The sequence below is a fragment of the Bactrocera neohumeralis genome, chromosome 3, assembly GCF_024586455.1.
Source record: "Bactrocera neohumeralis isolate Rockhampton chromosome 3, APGP_CSIRO_Bneo_wtdbg2-racon-allhic-juicebox.fasta_v2, whole genome shotgun sequence".
NCBI lineage: Eukaryota > Metazoa > Arthropoda > Insecta > Diptera > Tephritidae > Bactrocera > Bactrocera neohumeralis.
Window position 1 is genome coordinate 60,352,790 of NC_065920.1, and position 14,674 is coordinate 60,367,463.

General features: G+C 37.7%; 1 protein-coding gene across 1 annotated transcript; it reads right to left on the reverse strand.

Moving 5' to 3' along the window:
- Nucleotides 1-12,162: 12,162 nt before the first annotated feature.
- Nucleotides 12,163-12,823, reverse strand: LOC126752863 (translation initiation factor IF-2-like). The gene is made up of 2 exons (XM_050463867.1): nt 12,705-12,823; nt 12,163-12,575 (listed from the first exon to the last, which is right to left on the reverse strand). Exons 1-2 carry the CDS (start codon nt 12,775-12,777, stop codon nt 12,319-12,321), a joined length of 330 nt encoding a protein of 109 aa, XP_050319824.1. The 5' UTR covers nt 12,778-12,823; the 3' UTR covers nt 12,163-12,318.
- Nucleotides 12,824-14,674: the final 1,851 nt, after the last annotated feature.

The following is a 14,674-nucleotide window of genomic DNA, read 5'->3' on the forward strand; positions in this document are numbered from 1 at the left end:
GCTTAATATGGAAGCTGATATTCTCATAGATCGACGAAGTGTTTTGGTCGTACCACAAATATTTAAGGAATTTAACAGGAATTCCCCAGCATTTCGCTGGGTTGTTGACCGGTGCTTGGCGAGCTCACGAGGTTTGCATGGAGCACATAGTGCAAGGAGACAACGGAATACCAACTCATTTCCAATTTAATGAAATTGCGGGAAGGAGCCCTCCTCTAAAACAAACTTATCAATTTTGTAGTTTCCTGCAATCCCGTTGTGATCAGGCATCCAAACAAGTATCAAGGTAACCAGATGTATATAACAAAGAAGTCAGATACTTCTGGACACTTCTCGATAATTCTTAAACACAGTTTCATCGATCTCAAGGTCTGTCTTACCACCTTGATATTGAAGTGAGTGCACAGCTTACTGAAGGAAACGGCCTTCGGAGCAGTACATCTACTGCTACCTTGATAGCAGCCACTGCGGCATGCAAGAAACCGCTGAGGTGTGTAAGCTGAAATTTAAGATAAAATCCCGACAGAAAACTCTATCTAACCCTAGATCCATAAGAACAAAATCTCAGTGCACTTCTTTTTCGGCGGTTTCATATCATCCACATTTCCCCCCAAGTATTTGCGCCGAAAAGAACCTCCAAGAGAAGCTTTCACGATGCAGTGGTCCGTTTTGTCAGCTATGCAACGGAGCGCAGTATTCCATGCTTTCATGTATAAAATAAACTGCAGTGGTCATAAACTGGCCAAACTGTCAATAGACGTCAGAGTAACTTTCCGGTTTTTGAACATCACTAATAATTAACTTAATGTTATATGGTCGAGCGGGTAGTTACGCTTGAGGTCTCACGTTAAAAAACTTGAAAAGAGAAATCGGCGGAACTCGAAGCATGCATGAAGAATTATGACACGTTAAAGCTCTTACGAATGCTCCTCTCCTTAAATAGGTTATATTACACGGCTTCCAAGATTACAATCTAAAAAAAATGGGGCAACAAAGTAGGAGAGCTCCAGCAATTTTTTAGATTGAGTTGAGGTGAGGATCGACGATTAAGTGTCAGAGATCTTACTGGCATTATTGCAATATCGGAAAGATTGTTGATTCAAAAAATCACCTAATTATTTCAAAACAGCAGCATAACAGATGACCAATCGTCCGTGGCAAAGGTGAGTCGAAGCCGAAAAATCCACGACAAAGCAGGTCAAAAATCAAGGTTTTCTTCGATTATCGGGGTGTGGTGCACTCCAAATTCCTTAAGACTGGCCAAACTGTCAAAAGGAATACTATTTGAGTCTTATGCATCGTTTCCGCGAAAGCATTCGGAAAAAGGGATCGGTATTATGAGCCGACAACTGTCGGTTTTTGCATCACGATAAAGCACCTTGAGCTTTTCGCCAAATTTTCAACCAATATCGTGCCAGAACCACCATATTCGCCTGGTTTAGCTCCGTGTGAGCGCTGGCTATTCAGCAAACTCAAACGACCATTTCAGGGAAACCATTTTGAGTCAATTGAAGACATTAAACGTGGGTCGCTACGTGCATTGAAGGCTATTCCGGAAATTGACTTTAACAACTGTTTACGGATTGGAAAAAACGTTGACACAAGTGTATTGTGACCATGAGGGGTTATTTTGAGAAGGACGATATAGATTTTGAAGAATAAATTTAGAATTTTAAAATTATGAACAAAGTCTTACTATTTTTTGCTCATATTATTACTTGCGGCTTTACGTTCTTTCGACCTCTTCCTTCAATCAACCCAGTCGGTATGACTTCTCCACCTTTTGAGAAAAATTAGAATTCTTAAGCAAATCAAAATATATATTCTAATAATGGTATCTTAAAGGGTAAATAATGGGTTGTCAAAAAAGTCTTGCGAAATTTTTATTGATTTTTTTTTTTTTATTGAAATTGAAATGAATTTTGATGACTCATGCCCAGCTCTTGACCGATGCTACTATGCCGGTCTCTTTCGACCAATTCAGCGATTTTATCGCAATCTTCGACGACAGGCCTTCCGGAGCGTGGCGCATCTTCGACCACCTCTACACCAGAACGAAAACGTTGAAACCATCGTTGTGCGGTGGAAATGGAAACTATCGGGTCCATAAACTGCACAAGTTTTATTGGCGGCTTGAGATGCATTTTTGCCTTTATCGTAGTAGTACTGTAAAATATGCCATATTTTCTCTTTATTTTGCTCCATGTTTGCGACGCTACTCGTATAACTCACGAACGACTTAAAAGAAACGACAATCAATCAAACACGTGTTAGCGCGTGAAATGAGCTTTCCAAAAAGGTATAGCATGACCCGATGCGACGAACTACGCGCTTTCAGCGCAAACTAGCGAAAGTGCCGCAAGACTTTTTTGACAACCATATAATATAAAAGCTTAGGTTGGAGTTAATGAAAACACCTCAAGAAAAACCCACTTTTTTAGAACATCTGTTAACGACTTCATTACTCATCAGACTACAATTAAGTACATTGTTAGGGCACTGCGCTTTAAATAAAGTAAGCCAAAATAAAGAAATAAAACGTATGACAGATACAAGCCTACAATAAACGAGCACTTATGCCTCGAACACACACATAATAAATACATTTTGTGGGCCACAAACCGCGCGACCGCAACAACCACAAAACATATCTACTTTTTGAAGTGAGAAATTGTCAATCGACGAAATGGCAGTAAATGGCTGAAGAGAAAGATAAATAAACAAGTAAATAAAATAAACAGCTGCACAGTACCGAACTGACTAACTGAGAATTGGAAGCCACAGGGCTGGCAATAAGAGCACTGCGCACAAATTGGAAATAAACCTACATATACATACATACTTTAATGGCTGTGTGTGTAAGTGTCGGTGCATTGCCAATCATTTTGTGGAACGCCTAAAACAATAAACACCAACCGGCTGGGTCATGTCAAATATTGAATCTTGCACACCTTACACAACACACACATACACACACATATGCATTTTCCATTTTCATTTCACTTTCGCTTTCACCATTTCCATTTCCATTGCAAGACTCGTGTACAGCACGTATCAACAAAAAGCGCCGGATTTCAATGCACTGAATAGAGTCCTCTCAATAGCATTGAGTTTGGAGTTGCATAAATTCAATGAACCATATTTTTTTTTAAAGTATGTCAATATTTTTTTGAGCCACGCATTTTTTAACTTCTAAAAAAATAGATTTATTTATTTTACACACATTTTTAGCGAACTAAAATGTTGAATTTGGTTTTGGTTGCATTCAACACCTATTCAGTGAGCGTTGAGCGGTCGGTTGTTGAAACTTGTAGAAATACGTAATATAAGTCTATACCATATGTGAATATGTATATATGTACATATGAACATAAATATGTCCATAAATATGCACAAAAAACTAGTAAAAGAAATAAATACACATATCTACATATGTATATATACAGTAAAGGACAAAACTATTCACGAAAATACAAATATTGCTCACATCGCTTAAAAATTCTATCAGACACCATAAATATGAAAAATTATAAATACATTCCAAAGGGTATTAAATTCCCTTTCGAAACCAATAACTCAATTTAAAACTTAAACTAATTTATTAAAAATCCTCTTCGTTATTGGCATACGCACCGCTTACGCCGAGCCGGTTATGACCGAGTTTACAACAGCGGGAAGGTTGTTCTTCCTTTTCACTGTTGTGGATTCCAAGTATAGCCAGGCTCTTCTCCATCTAGTCTTTCTAACGAAGTGGAAGTCTTCCTTTTTCCACGCTTCTCCCTGGAGAAACTTCTTGGAATACTCTTAAGGCTGGACTGTTTTCATCCATTCGGACGACACGTCTCTTCATTTGCTGAACATGCCAATGTCGTCGTATATCTCGTACAGCTCACCGTGCCATCGAATGCGATATTAGCCGTTGCCAATGCGCAAATAACCTTACATCTTCCGCGGAATTCTCGTCTTCCGGAATTAGTTTTCAATTGCCAGCACAGTCCGAAGTAGCACCGATTGGCACGAGTTATTCTGCGTTGGATTTCGAGGCTGACATTATTGTTAGTGTTGAAACTTGTTCAATCTACGACTTCGAAGTTATGACTGTCAACAGTGACGTGGGAGCCTAGTCGCGAGTGTGTCAACTGTTTGTTTGATGAGAGGCGATATTTCGTCTTGCTCTCGTTCACTACCAAACTCATTTGCCATTTGATTCGCTTCCTTATCCAGTCTGGAGAAAGCAGGACTGACGGTGCGGTTGTTGAGGCCAATCATATCAATAACATCGGCGTACGCTAGCAGCTGCTCTTATAGAAGATAGTACCTTCTCTATTTAGCTCTGCAGCTCGTATTATTTTCTTCAGATGTTAAACGGTAGGAGGTCACCTTGTCTGAAACCTCGTTTGGTATCGAACGGCTCGGACAGATCCTTCCCGATCCTGACGAAGCTTTTGGTGTCATTAAACGTCAGCTTACGCAGCCGTATTAGTTTCGCGGGGATACAAAACTCAGACATCGCGGCATAAAGGCAACTTCTTTTCGTGCTGTCATAAGCAGCTTTAAAATCGACAAGATCCTCCAGGAGCTAAGCCACACTGATAAGGTCCAATTAGTTTGTTAACGGAGGGCTTTCATCTTTTACACAATACTCTCAAAAGTACCTTATATGCGATGTTAAGGAGGCTTATTGCATGGTAGTTGGCGCAGATTGTAGGGCCTGCTTCTTTGGGGATTCGGCAGAACACACTTGAATTCCAATCGTCGGCCATGCTTTCGCCCGACCATATTCTACAAACAAGCTAATGCATGCTTCTAATCAGTTCTTTGCCGCCGTATTTGAATAGCCGGCAACAAATCGGCCCTCCCGCTTTGTTGTTCTTAAGACAGGTAATTGCATTTCGAACTTCGTCATGGTTGGGCAATGGAACGTCCGCTTCATCGTCATCGATTGCGGAATCGGATTCATCATCTCCTGGTGTTATGCTTTCACTGTAATGCAGCAGATTGGAGAACTGTTCCCTGCATAATTTCAGTATGCTCTGGGCATCAGTCACTAGAAAACCTATGGAGTTCTACAAGAGTAACGACTTAATGGTATTCAACTGCGGGGCCAGCCGAGCAGTTTGATCCCACTATCCCAAAACCATGATTTGATAATTTTTGTATTATCGTGCATGAAAATATCTCTTTGCCTACGTTCGAGTCCGATTATATACAGACTTGGAAGATGCGAGTCTTCCAGACTATCAGTATGAAGGTCCGCCGAAGTACAACCTGCACATTTCCGCGAAAACGTGCAGAAGCCATCAGTGATTCACCTCCAAATTTCATTGTTTGTCATATGTGGTGATTCTGTAAACTAACCTGTTTGTCAGTCCATGTACATGTGAGCCTAGATGATCGATTAATTTTGTATTTATCGGATTAAGTAACTTTAATCCAATCATTGATAGTGAAGCGTTCTTATTTTTTTGAGAACTATAATCAAGCCTTACGGAGCTATTCACTTAAGAACGGTTTTTTACCATCATTCTAGTCTTGAGCCCGTAATTATGGAGGCATTTTCGTACTGTCTTGTCACTGACATTAACTCCATGGACCTCTTTAATGACTTTATTAGTTTCCACAGCGGTATTTGTTGGTCAAGCGAATGGGAATTCGTGCAAAAGTTGGAGACAACTCGCGGATGGCCTCCACTCTCTTGCGGCACTGCTAAATTTTTTTTTGGTTCGTCTTCGATTTCTGCTTATTCCAAAATATTGATCCAAGAATGTACATAAAATTTTGTGCGAAAAAATTTAAAGCGCTGACGCATCCCGAATTATGACTGTGAGATATGGTGATGCTATCTTGGACAAAAGCAACTTTTATCGGTGATACAAATTGTTCCGAAGAAAGGAGAATATGTGAACGCCCGAGAACGGCAAGAAAAGACATTAAAAGTAAGGAAAAAAGTAGTGGTCAATCGTCGAATTACCATTATAAAAATTGCAATCGGCATGCTCGTATCATCTCACTCAAGTGCGTCATAACTGGTGCGAATTATGAGTTTATGGCTATGACGTGGAACCCAAAGCTCAAACATCCCAATGGAAGCTTCCGCATGAACCAATACCCAAAAAGGCGCTCAAAGTTAGATCGAATTTGAAAGTTTACCTAACAGTTTGCTTCGCTTTCAGCGGCGATGTGTATTATGAGTTCTTGCCACAGGGTCGTTGCCAAAAAATTATACATTAATGGTGACGCAGATATCGTATTTCCCAGACACGGTCCAAGACTTGTTTTGTTCACAAAACTATAGAAGTCAATGAAGTGACGCTAAGCTACGATTGAGGGGATAAAAACTGCACCCAATGAGGAGGAAATTAAGAATTTTAAATTATGAACAAAGTCTTACTATTTTCTGCTTATAGTAGTATGTTTACAGTTAAAACACAGATGCCACCACTTACAGAAAAAAAATTTTCCCAAACAGCATACAGACATACATAGTATGTAAAAACTACATATTTCATTATGTTAAGTAAGCTTCTGTATTCCATTATAAATCATTTTTGAATTATGTTCTCTTTGTAGCAGTACAATTGATGCAGACTGCGTAATTTTGACAAGGTCATTACGACATCGGTGAGTCAGACTGCGTTTAGTGACTCAGACTTTAGACTTCTGAATCGAGTGAATAAGTCGTATATAATATCAAGTTTTCGACATGGCGACCGGTGAAACCAATTTAAGGCAGTTTGAAGTGTCCACAAACCACTAATTGAAATTTGTTTTGTGATGTTTTTTCACAGGAACATGAATCAAAAATTGTAATATGTGTTATAAGCGAGGCGTATTTCAAGGTACATAGGATGTAATCAGCAAAGAAAACTGAATGTAGGATGTAATTTTAGCTGTTGGACAAATTTATTAAAAAAAATATAATAAAATATAGAAGCGGTTATTAATAAAGATCATCGCGATAAGTATTATTAAGTCGACTTACTTAACCATGTTCTGCATTAGAAGAGTTTCAAGTCGTCTTAAGAGATCTAATTAAGAGGTTATAACTACTTGCAAACCAGAAAAAAACCTTCTTTTTTAAAGATTTTTTGAAGAGCTAAATAAATACAAATCTTTATAAATAAAAAGTACGTGTCACGTTGTTTGTCCGCGATGGACTCCTAAACTACTGAATCGATTTTAGTAAAATTTAGCACACTGTGTTCAGTTCGAACCAACTTAGGAGATAGGATACTAAAAACAATTCATAAATAAAAAATACATTGAAAGTTCTATTAAATGGACGCTCTATTAAGCGGACAACTCTATTAACTGGATAGAAAGGCTGGTAACGAAACATTGAGAAAGCAGCCATAAATTCATGATTTTTCCCACTGAAATTTGTTTGTATGAACATATTCAAAATTAAACCTCAAGTACACCCCCTTGGATTCTTATACCTGTATTTTCACTGTATTGAATAGTTTATTATAAGAATAATGGTCCAGGATTACATCCGTCAGAAGGTATCTGGCGTTGAGAAAGATTTTTCTCCTTAAATTTATATCAAACTCAAAATCCAAAAATGTATGTTATTACTAGAGATGAATACAGATAATGATCGAAGGACTAGTACATATTTTGATTTTTGTCTAAATGGCGGCTTTCAAAAAAATGCGTTCTTCCTAAAAAGTGGCTCAAAAATAGAAACTATTATCAAAAATCTAGTTCTTTCGTTTATTACCCGACAAATATTCTAAGTTTCGGAGAAGTTTTCCTCACCGACTCTGAAAGCAGCATTTCGAGAAAGACGCGTGTAAGGCTTTATAATAATAATAATACCAAATGATTAACTTCCTCCCGCCCAACTGACGCGAGTGGCGCAATCCGCAAACGAGCGGAATTAGCCGAGTCATAAAAGGTAAAAGAGTTTTTAAGCGTTGAGATCTTAAAGTTCTCAGCTACAGAAATAAAAATTGTAACAGCCCAAATTAGGAATTAGGTTAAAGTAAAGTTTGTTATTTTTAAATAACACATGTTAAGAGTAGATAAAGTAATTTTTTTAATGGTAGAATTGAAATCATGACATATACGACGGAATGGTTTAATTCAAATTGGTTCTAGAAAATTTTAAAAGTAAAGGTCTAAACTGCATGGTTGAGCGAATGGTGACGTTAAAATAAATATTAGACAACAGAGATGGACTACAGACTGCCCCCTTCATAAGTTTCTTTGCGACTAGCGAGTTTAGGCAGAATTATAAGTTTTAAACGATTAGTATATGGGGGAGATTTAACCTGGAATATCAATGTAAATGATTTAAGGCAATAAGTAAAAATTGTTTTTGAACGGCCTCTAACTTCTCCGAATGGACTAAATAAAAATCACTATTTAAAGATATGATTTAAAAAGAACAGTATTGAACCACGATGGCTGCCTTGAGGAACGTCTGAAGAGACATTAATTAAATCAGAAAAGGTATCGTTAAATAGGTGTCTTTGCAGTAGGTTATCTCCTGTGCTACCAACCACATTATGTGATATCATATAGTGTTGGAAAGGAGATATTTGAAGCTTTATTTAACTGTTCAAAAATGAGTGAAGATAATGAAGTAATTCGCTATATTTTGAAATTTTTGTTTAAACAAGAAAAAACGTTAACTTCAGCTTCACCGAAGCTGATATACCCTTCACAGGTGCATTTCTTTTAGTAACTATGTGTTCGGTTTATATGGAAGCTATATGCTATAGTATTCTGATCTGAACAATTTTTTCGGAGATTACATTGTTGCCTTAGAAAATAATCTATACCAAATTTTGTGAATATATGTCAAATGCGAAAAAATAATCGTTCTATACCAAATAACATTCAAATTTTGTGAATATATCTTGTCAAATGCGAAAGTTTTCCATACAAGAACTTGATTCCGATTGTTCAGTTTGTATGGCAGCTATATGTTATAGTGGTCCGATATCAGCAGTTCCAATAAATTAGCAGCTTCTTGAAGAGAAAATGACGTTTGCAAAATTTCAAAACGATGTCTTAAAAGCTGAGGGCCTAGTTCGCATATATACAGACGGACGGACGGACAGACAGACAGACGGACATGGCTAAATCCACTCAGCTCAACATACTGATCATTTATATATATACTTTATAGGGTCTCCGACGATTCCTTCTGGGTGTTACAAACTTCGTGACAAACTTAATATACCCTGTTCAGGGTATAAAAAGCGAAGAATGCCACGCATGCCACTAATGAAATTTTTTAAGTTTACGGAGACGATGCTATATCACTGATTCGATATACACTGATGGAATAATGTCACTAGTGGAAAAATGGTAAAAAGTGGTCGACCAAAATGGTACATATTTGTTTAATTATTTATTAGTATAAATATAAAAAAAAAATAAGTTGAAGTTTGATTAGAAATACGAAGTTTTTTCAATATTGAAGGAAATAAGCCTTACTTAACAGATGCATTAAAAAGTTTTGTTAAGGGTTGGGATATATATTTCGCACACAAACATATTTTTAAACAAGTATGAGGCATTAATGATTCATCTCTGTCGGCACAAACGTCATATTTCAGTCATACCAATCTAGAAAAAAAATCGATATTTTGAAACTCACCAATGGATATAAACTTTTAATGAAACAAAAATTCAAAATTGTTAAAAAACGTTAAGAGAAACATCTGGAAATGAAACACTATTAATATACATTACTGTTTCTTTATAAACTGCTGTACATTAAAAGCTTAAAAGTGAAACCCGCTTCATTCATTCAATTCAATTAATTAAAACGCTTGCGGTTGTTCAGCAGACTGAATCAAAATAAATGCAATAAAATTAATATAAATATGTAAATCAGAGCTCAAACAACGGGTTCTGAATGAATGAGTATATTGGCCCGAAGCACGTGTATTTCACACATCCCACTCGTCGGTAAGCGACGGCTTTGTGGGAGACAAAACAGAAATGCAATAACTTGGAACTGCTAATTTAAAAACCGGTTTAAATGATTGTCAAAACAAATATAAATATATAAGTATATATTCGCAGTATATTTATACCACAGTGGTGGCCACAAATAAAGCACCTAATATATTTTAAAATACTCAAAGTAAAATGAAAGTGTTATTATGTAGAGGCTCTCCTCATACCAAAAGGTTACTAGAAAAGTTTCATACCTTGGATAGGTAGTGGATTCAAATCCGAGGAAACATAAAAAAATTATTTTTCTAACATCGATTTCATTTCGAAAAGCGCTATGAAACCTCGCAGGGTATCTCATTCATTTCATATTACATTCGTATTATTCTTTATGGTTTTTGGTGACGCTAAGGACAATTTTGAGGAAAAGTGTTTCGATAGACAAATTTGGTGATACATATATCACAGAGAAGAAATTTCAAGACCCTTCAGAGTAAGCACCGTCAGATAAAACGCACTTTTGTCAACGCTTCTTCCAGTTCTTGCAACAGTCCGAATAGTATTTTTCCGCTTTAGCCTTCAAGACCTTTTTCGATTCGGTTTGTATCACCTCAATAGTGTGAAAACGACGTCGTTTTGAATTTGGCTATTCAGCAAAGTTCGAATGAAGCCAAATCAGGGGACTACAGCAAGGTATCAGTCGAGTTTTTGGCAAAAAAAAATTGACACAAAGAACCAATGACAGTATGACGTATGACATGGGGCATTAGCATGATGAAGGAAACAAGAGTTTCCGGCCGCTTCAGACGCAAACGACGCAATGATAATCACCTCAACAAGCTTAGTTCATGGAAATACATTATAAACTAGTTTTTCTGATGCAAATTTTTTTTAGACTAACTTAGGTTTCGAACTTTTTGGATAGTCATGTTATCAGACGCCATTTGCTTCTTACGAGGTGTCATGAGGAAATAGTTCAGACCTTTAAGAAGAATATCGGGTAGTGGGATTTGTGAAATAGGGCCATAACTATTTGTAGGAATACCTTATGTTTGGCACGAAGTTTGTTAAGTCTAGAATGAAGATCACGTCTACCACGGTGGATGACGGTGGTGACGAGCTCGTGGCAGTCAGGTTTGTTTACGGATTTGTGTCGAAATTTAACAGTGTTTTCAGTAAGGTTTGCTATCATATCACTATATATTATTATCTTTCATTATTTTCTCTGAGGGTGTGTTTAATCAAAGGTTTAGGTCGAGGAGCCCGAAGAGAAAATTCAGCGCACTATAGCCAAAATTCCAGCCGAAATGCAGCACCAGAGCTGTGGTGACCGTTTGATCGAGCTGAGTCGTTTTAGCCAGATCCGTGTATCCGTCTGTATAAACCAGGTCTAGTCACTAAGTTTCTGAGTTGTTGATCTGAAATTTTGCACAAAGTAGTTGTTCATTTAGCGGAATCGCCGATATCGAACCACTATACATTTAGCTGTCATACAAACTGAACGAAAGGAATCGAATGCTTGTATAGAAAACTTTTTCTTTTGAGAAGATATCTTACAAAAATTTCACATGAAAATGTTGCAATCTCGAAAAAAATCGTTTAGATCGGATCACTATAGCATATAATCGCCATACAAACTGAAGGATCGGAATCAAGTGCTTGTATGGACAACTCTTTTATTTGACAAGATATCTTCATGAGATTTGACCTACATTATTTTCCAATATAAGGGTCAAATCTCGCAGAAAATTTTTCAAATCTGATCACTACAACATATAGCTACCATACAAACTGTACGATCGGAATCAAGTACTTGTATGAAAAACTTTTTCATTTGAAAAAGTATCTTGACGAAACTTGGCATAGATTATTGCTTAAGGCAAGGATATAATCCCCGAAAAAATTGTACAAATCGGACCACTCTACCCTATAGCTGTCATATAAATTGAGCGATCAAAAGCAAGATGAAGAGCTTCTTACGCTTTTTATACTATAAAAATGCATATGTGAAGGGTATTATCGCTTTAGTGCAGTCGCCATTAACGTTTATATTTGTTTTTGGTAAACTTTCAGCTAAAAAATAAATATATCAACCACCCTGTACATTTTCTACAACACCAGCCGTAGGTAGCAACCGGTAATACCATATCAAAATGCGACGCTAAACAATGCGCTGTGGTCATCGGATGGAATGCGAAGAAGGCAAAACAAATAAAATACAAATAATAATTAGCGAAAATCAAGAAATATTATTTTACGTTTCAATTTTTATTTAAAGACGTAATTTACAAAATAAAAATAAAATTGTGACTGCAAAGTGCACCGTAAATACTTTTTCAGAAGCTTAAATCAAGCATTCGACACAGTTAAAGATATCACATATAATTAGATATTTTAATTGCTTTAAGCATATTTCAACAAAAATGCGAGCGGCATCAGAGCCAACAGCCATTGGAGCTGTGCGAAGCCAGCCGAACTGCTCATATGATTTTGGTGGCCATAATAGCCGTCAGCCGGTGCACCAGGCGCGCCGGGTGCGCCATCGTAACCGCCACTGCTGCCGCCGGGTGCGCCAGGAGCACCGGGTGCGCCGCCACCATTGCCACCGCCGGGAGCACCGGGTGCACCCGAGCTGCCACCCCAACCGCCGTTGCCTTGAGCTACAAAAATAAAGTTGAATTTTAATTTATCGTAATAATTCTGGGCACATATTAACACAAAGCAAAATAAAGAAACAAGCGCTCATGCGCATTTGTTTAAACACTTGACGAGTGGCTGTGTTTATTTACCTGCGCAAAGTAGAACGCAATTCAGTGCGAGCAGCAGCGCGACTGCATATCGGAGCTTCAAGATTGACTGCATCTTTACACGAACGTTGACGAAAGTAAACTGAGCAAAGTGGTCTTGCAGTGAGCAGCTTTTAGCTGAGATCTTGCACACATACGCTGTGTGTGTATGAGTCATTTATTTGAGTTGCAAGCGAAGCGGTGAGTCGCTTCCTGACGTATTCTGCTTTGTTGTGTCATTTTGCAAAGTTCATTGCGACGATATTTAATCGTAATTAAATGTTGAAATTGTGTTTGAACGGGGGTGGTTTAATAAATCTGACTTCTTTCGTGTTGTTTTTTGAAAGTCAAACGGAGAGACGAACAAACAGATATCGAAAAATCAACTCCTCACGTTATTCAGAACAAATATTATATATATCTATAACAATGTTAGAATTCAATCGATATATTTCGTAGTTAGACCTAACCCTCAAATGAGAAAAAATCACAGGTTTCGGACAATCGCGCCTTTCGAAGTAAAAAAAAAACGTTTTGAGTGACAAGTGTTTTGTGTTTCCATACAAAAACTTTATTTTCATCGAACAGTTCGTAAAGCAACTACATGTTATCAAGGGTGATCCATTGCATTACAGGTCCCCTACCTAAAAAAAATCACAGAAACAGAAGAACATTCTTTGGCATTTATATCTCTATCAAATGTTTTCCGCGGCTACATCTCAGATGATTCATCCGTTGAGTCAAATTTTAATATTTAGGAAATATTGACCGATGATTTCAGACCAAACCGTAGTTTTTTCTGTATGAAATGGCATTTTGTATTCTCCTCGGGTTTCTCTTCGTACCAAATGCGACAATTTTGCTTGTTTACATACCCATTGAACCAGAGATGACCTCATCGCTGAACAAAATTTGGCTCGAAAACGTCGGATTTTCTTGGAACTTTTCAAGAGCCCATAGAGCTAAGCAATATCTCTTGGGTATGTCGCGCGGATTCAGTTATTGTACAAGCTGTATTTTGTACGCTTTCAGTTTAAGAACTCGATGTAAAATGCCGCAAGTCGTTTCATACATCAGTCCGAGTTGCTGCGAACGGCGCCGAATCGACTCTTTACGGTCTTCGTCTACACTCTCAGCTACGGCTACTATATTTTCTTCACTGCGTGCTGCATGTGGTCTATTCGGTCGAATATTATGCAATAATGAATCATGGGTCTGAAGATGGGTGATGGTATTGGGAATAGTACTTCAGTAGGCCGATTATGTTGACCATAATTTGAGCGAAGCGCGCGAAATACATTCTTTACAGAACGTGAATGTTCGTAATAGAGCAGAACAATTTGAGAACATTGTTCAGGCGTAAGTCTTTCCATGATGATATGCCAAATACTACTGAGCAAAATAACATGACTGCTTGACACGACTCACGCATGATCTGTCAAAAAAAATGCTATTAAAAAAGTACCTTTACTTGGATCACCCATTAGTGATCCGATCTGAAAAGTTGTGGTACTACCTTGGACAATAATCTACGTTAAATTTTGTAAAGATTGCTTGCCAAATTAGAAAGTTTCCCTTACAAGGCCTTCATATTAACCGTTCGGTCTGTTTGACAGCTCTGTTAAAGTGGTCCAATAGAGCAACTTCTTGGAATGAATAGAACGTGTGCAAGATTGAGATGGCTAAAGGCTAAGTCGTAATGCACCGCGACCTATGGTCTATTGTGCCCTCTCCTATATCACATTTCTTCGCAAAGTTCCAGCAGTCTGAATAGTTCCAGGAGTTTGCCGGGCGCTACTGAGGTGATGTGATCCCTGCTAATGTATATGGAACACAGGGATAATATTTCACTGCTGAATTTACGAATCGACGTTTGGGGGAGGACAGAAATTGGAATGGAACACAGAAAACCATATCTCCTTGAAGTGCTTCCTGGAGAGGTTAAAAGCTTTACCTCCCTTTAACGTCATCAG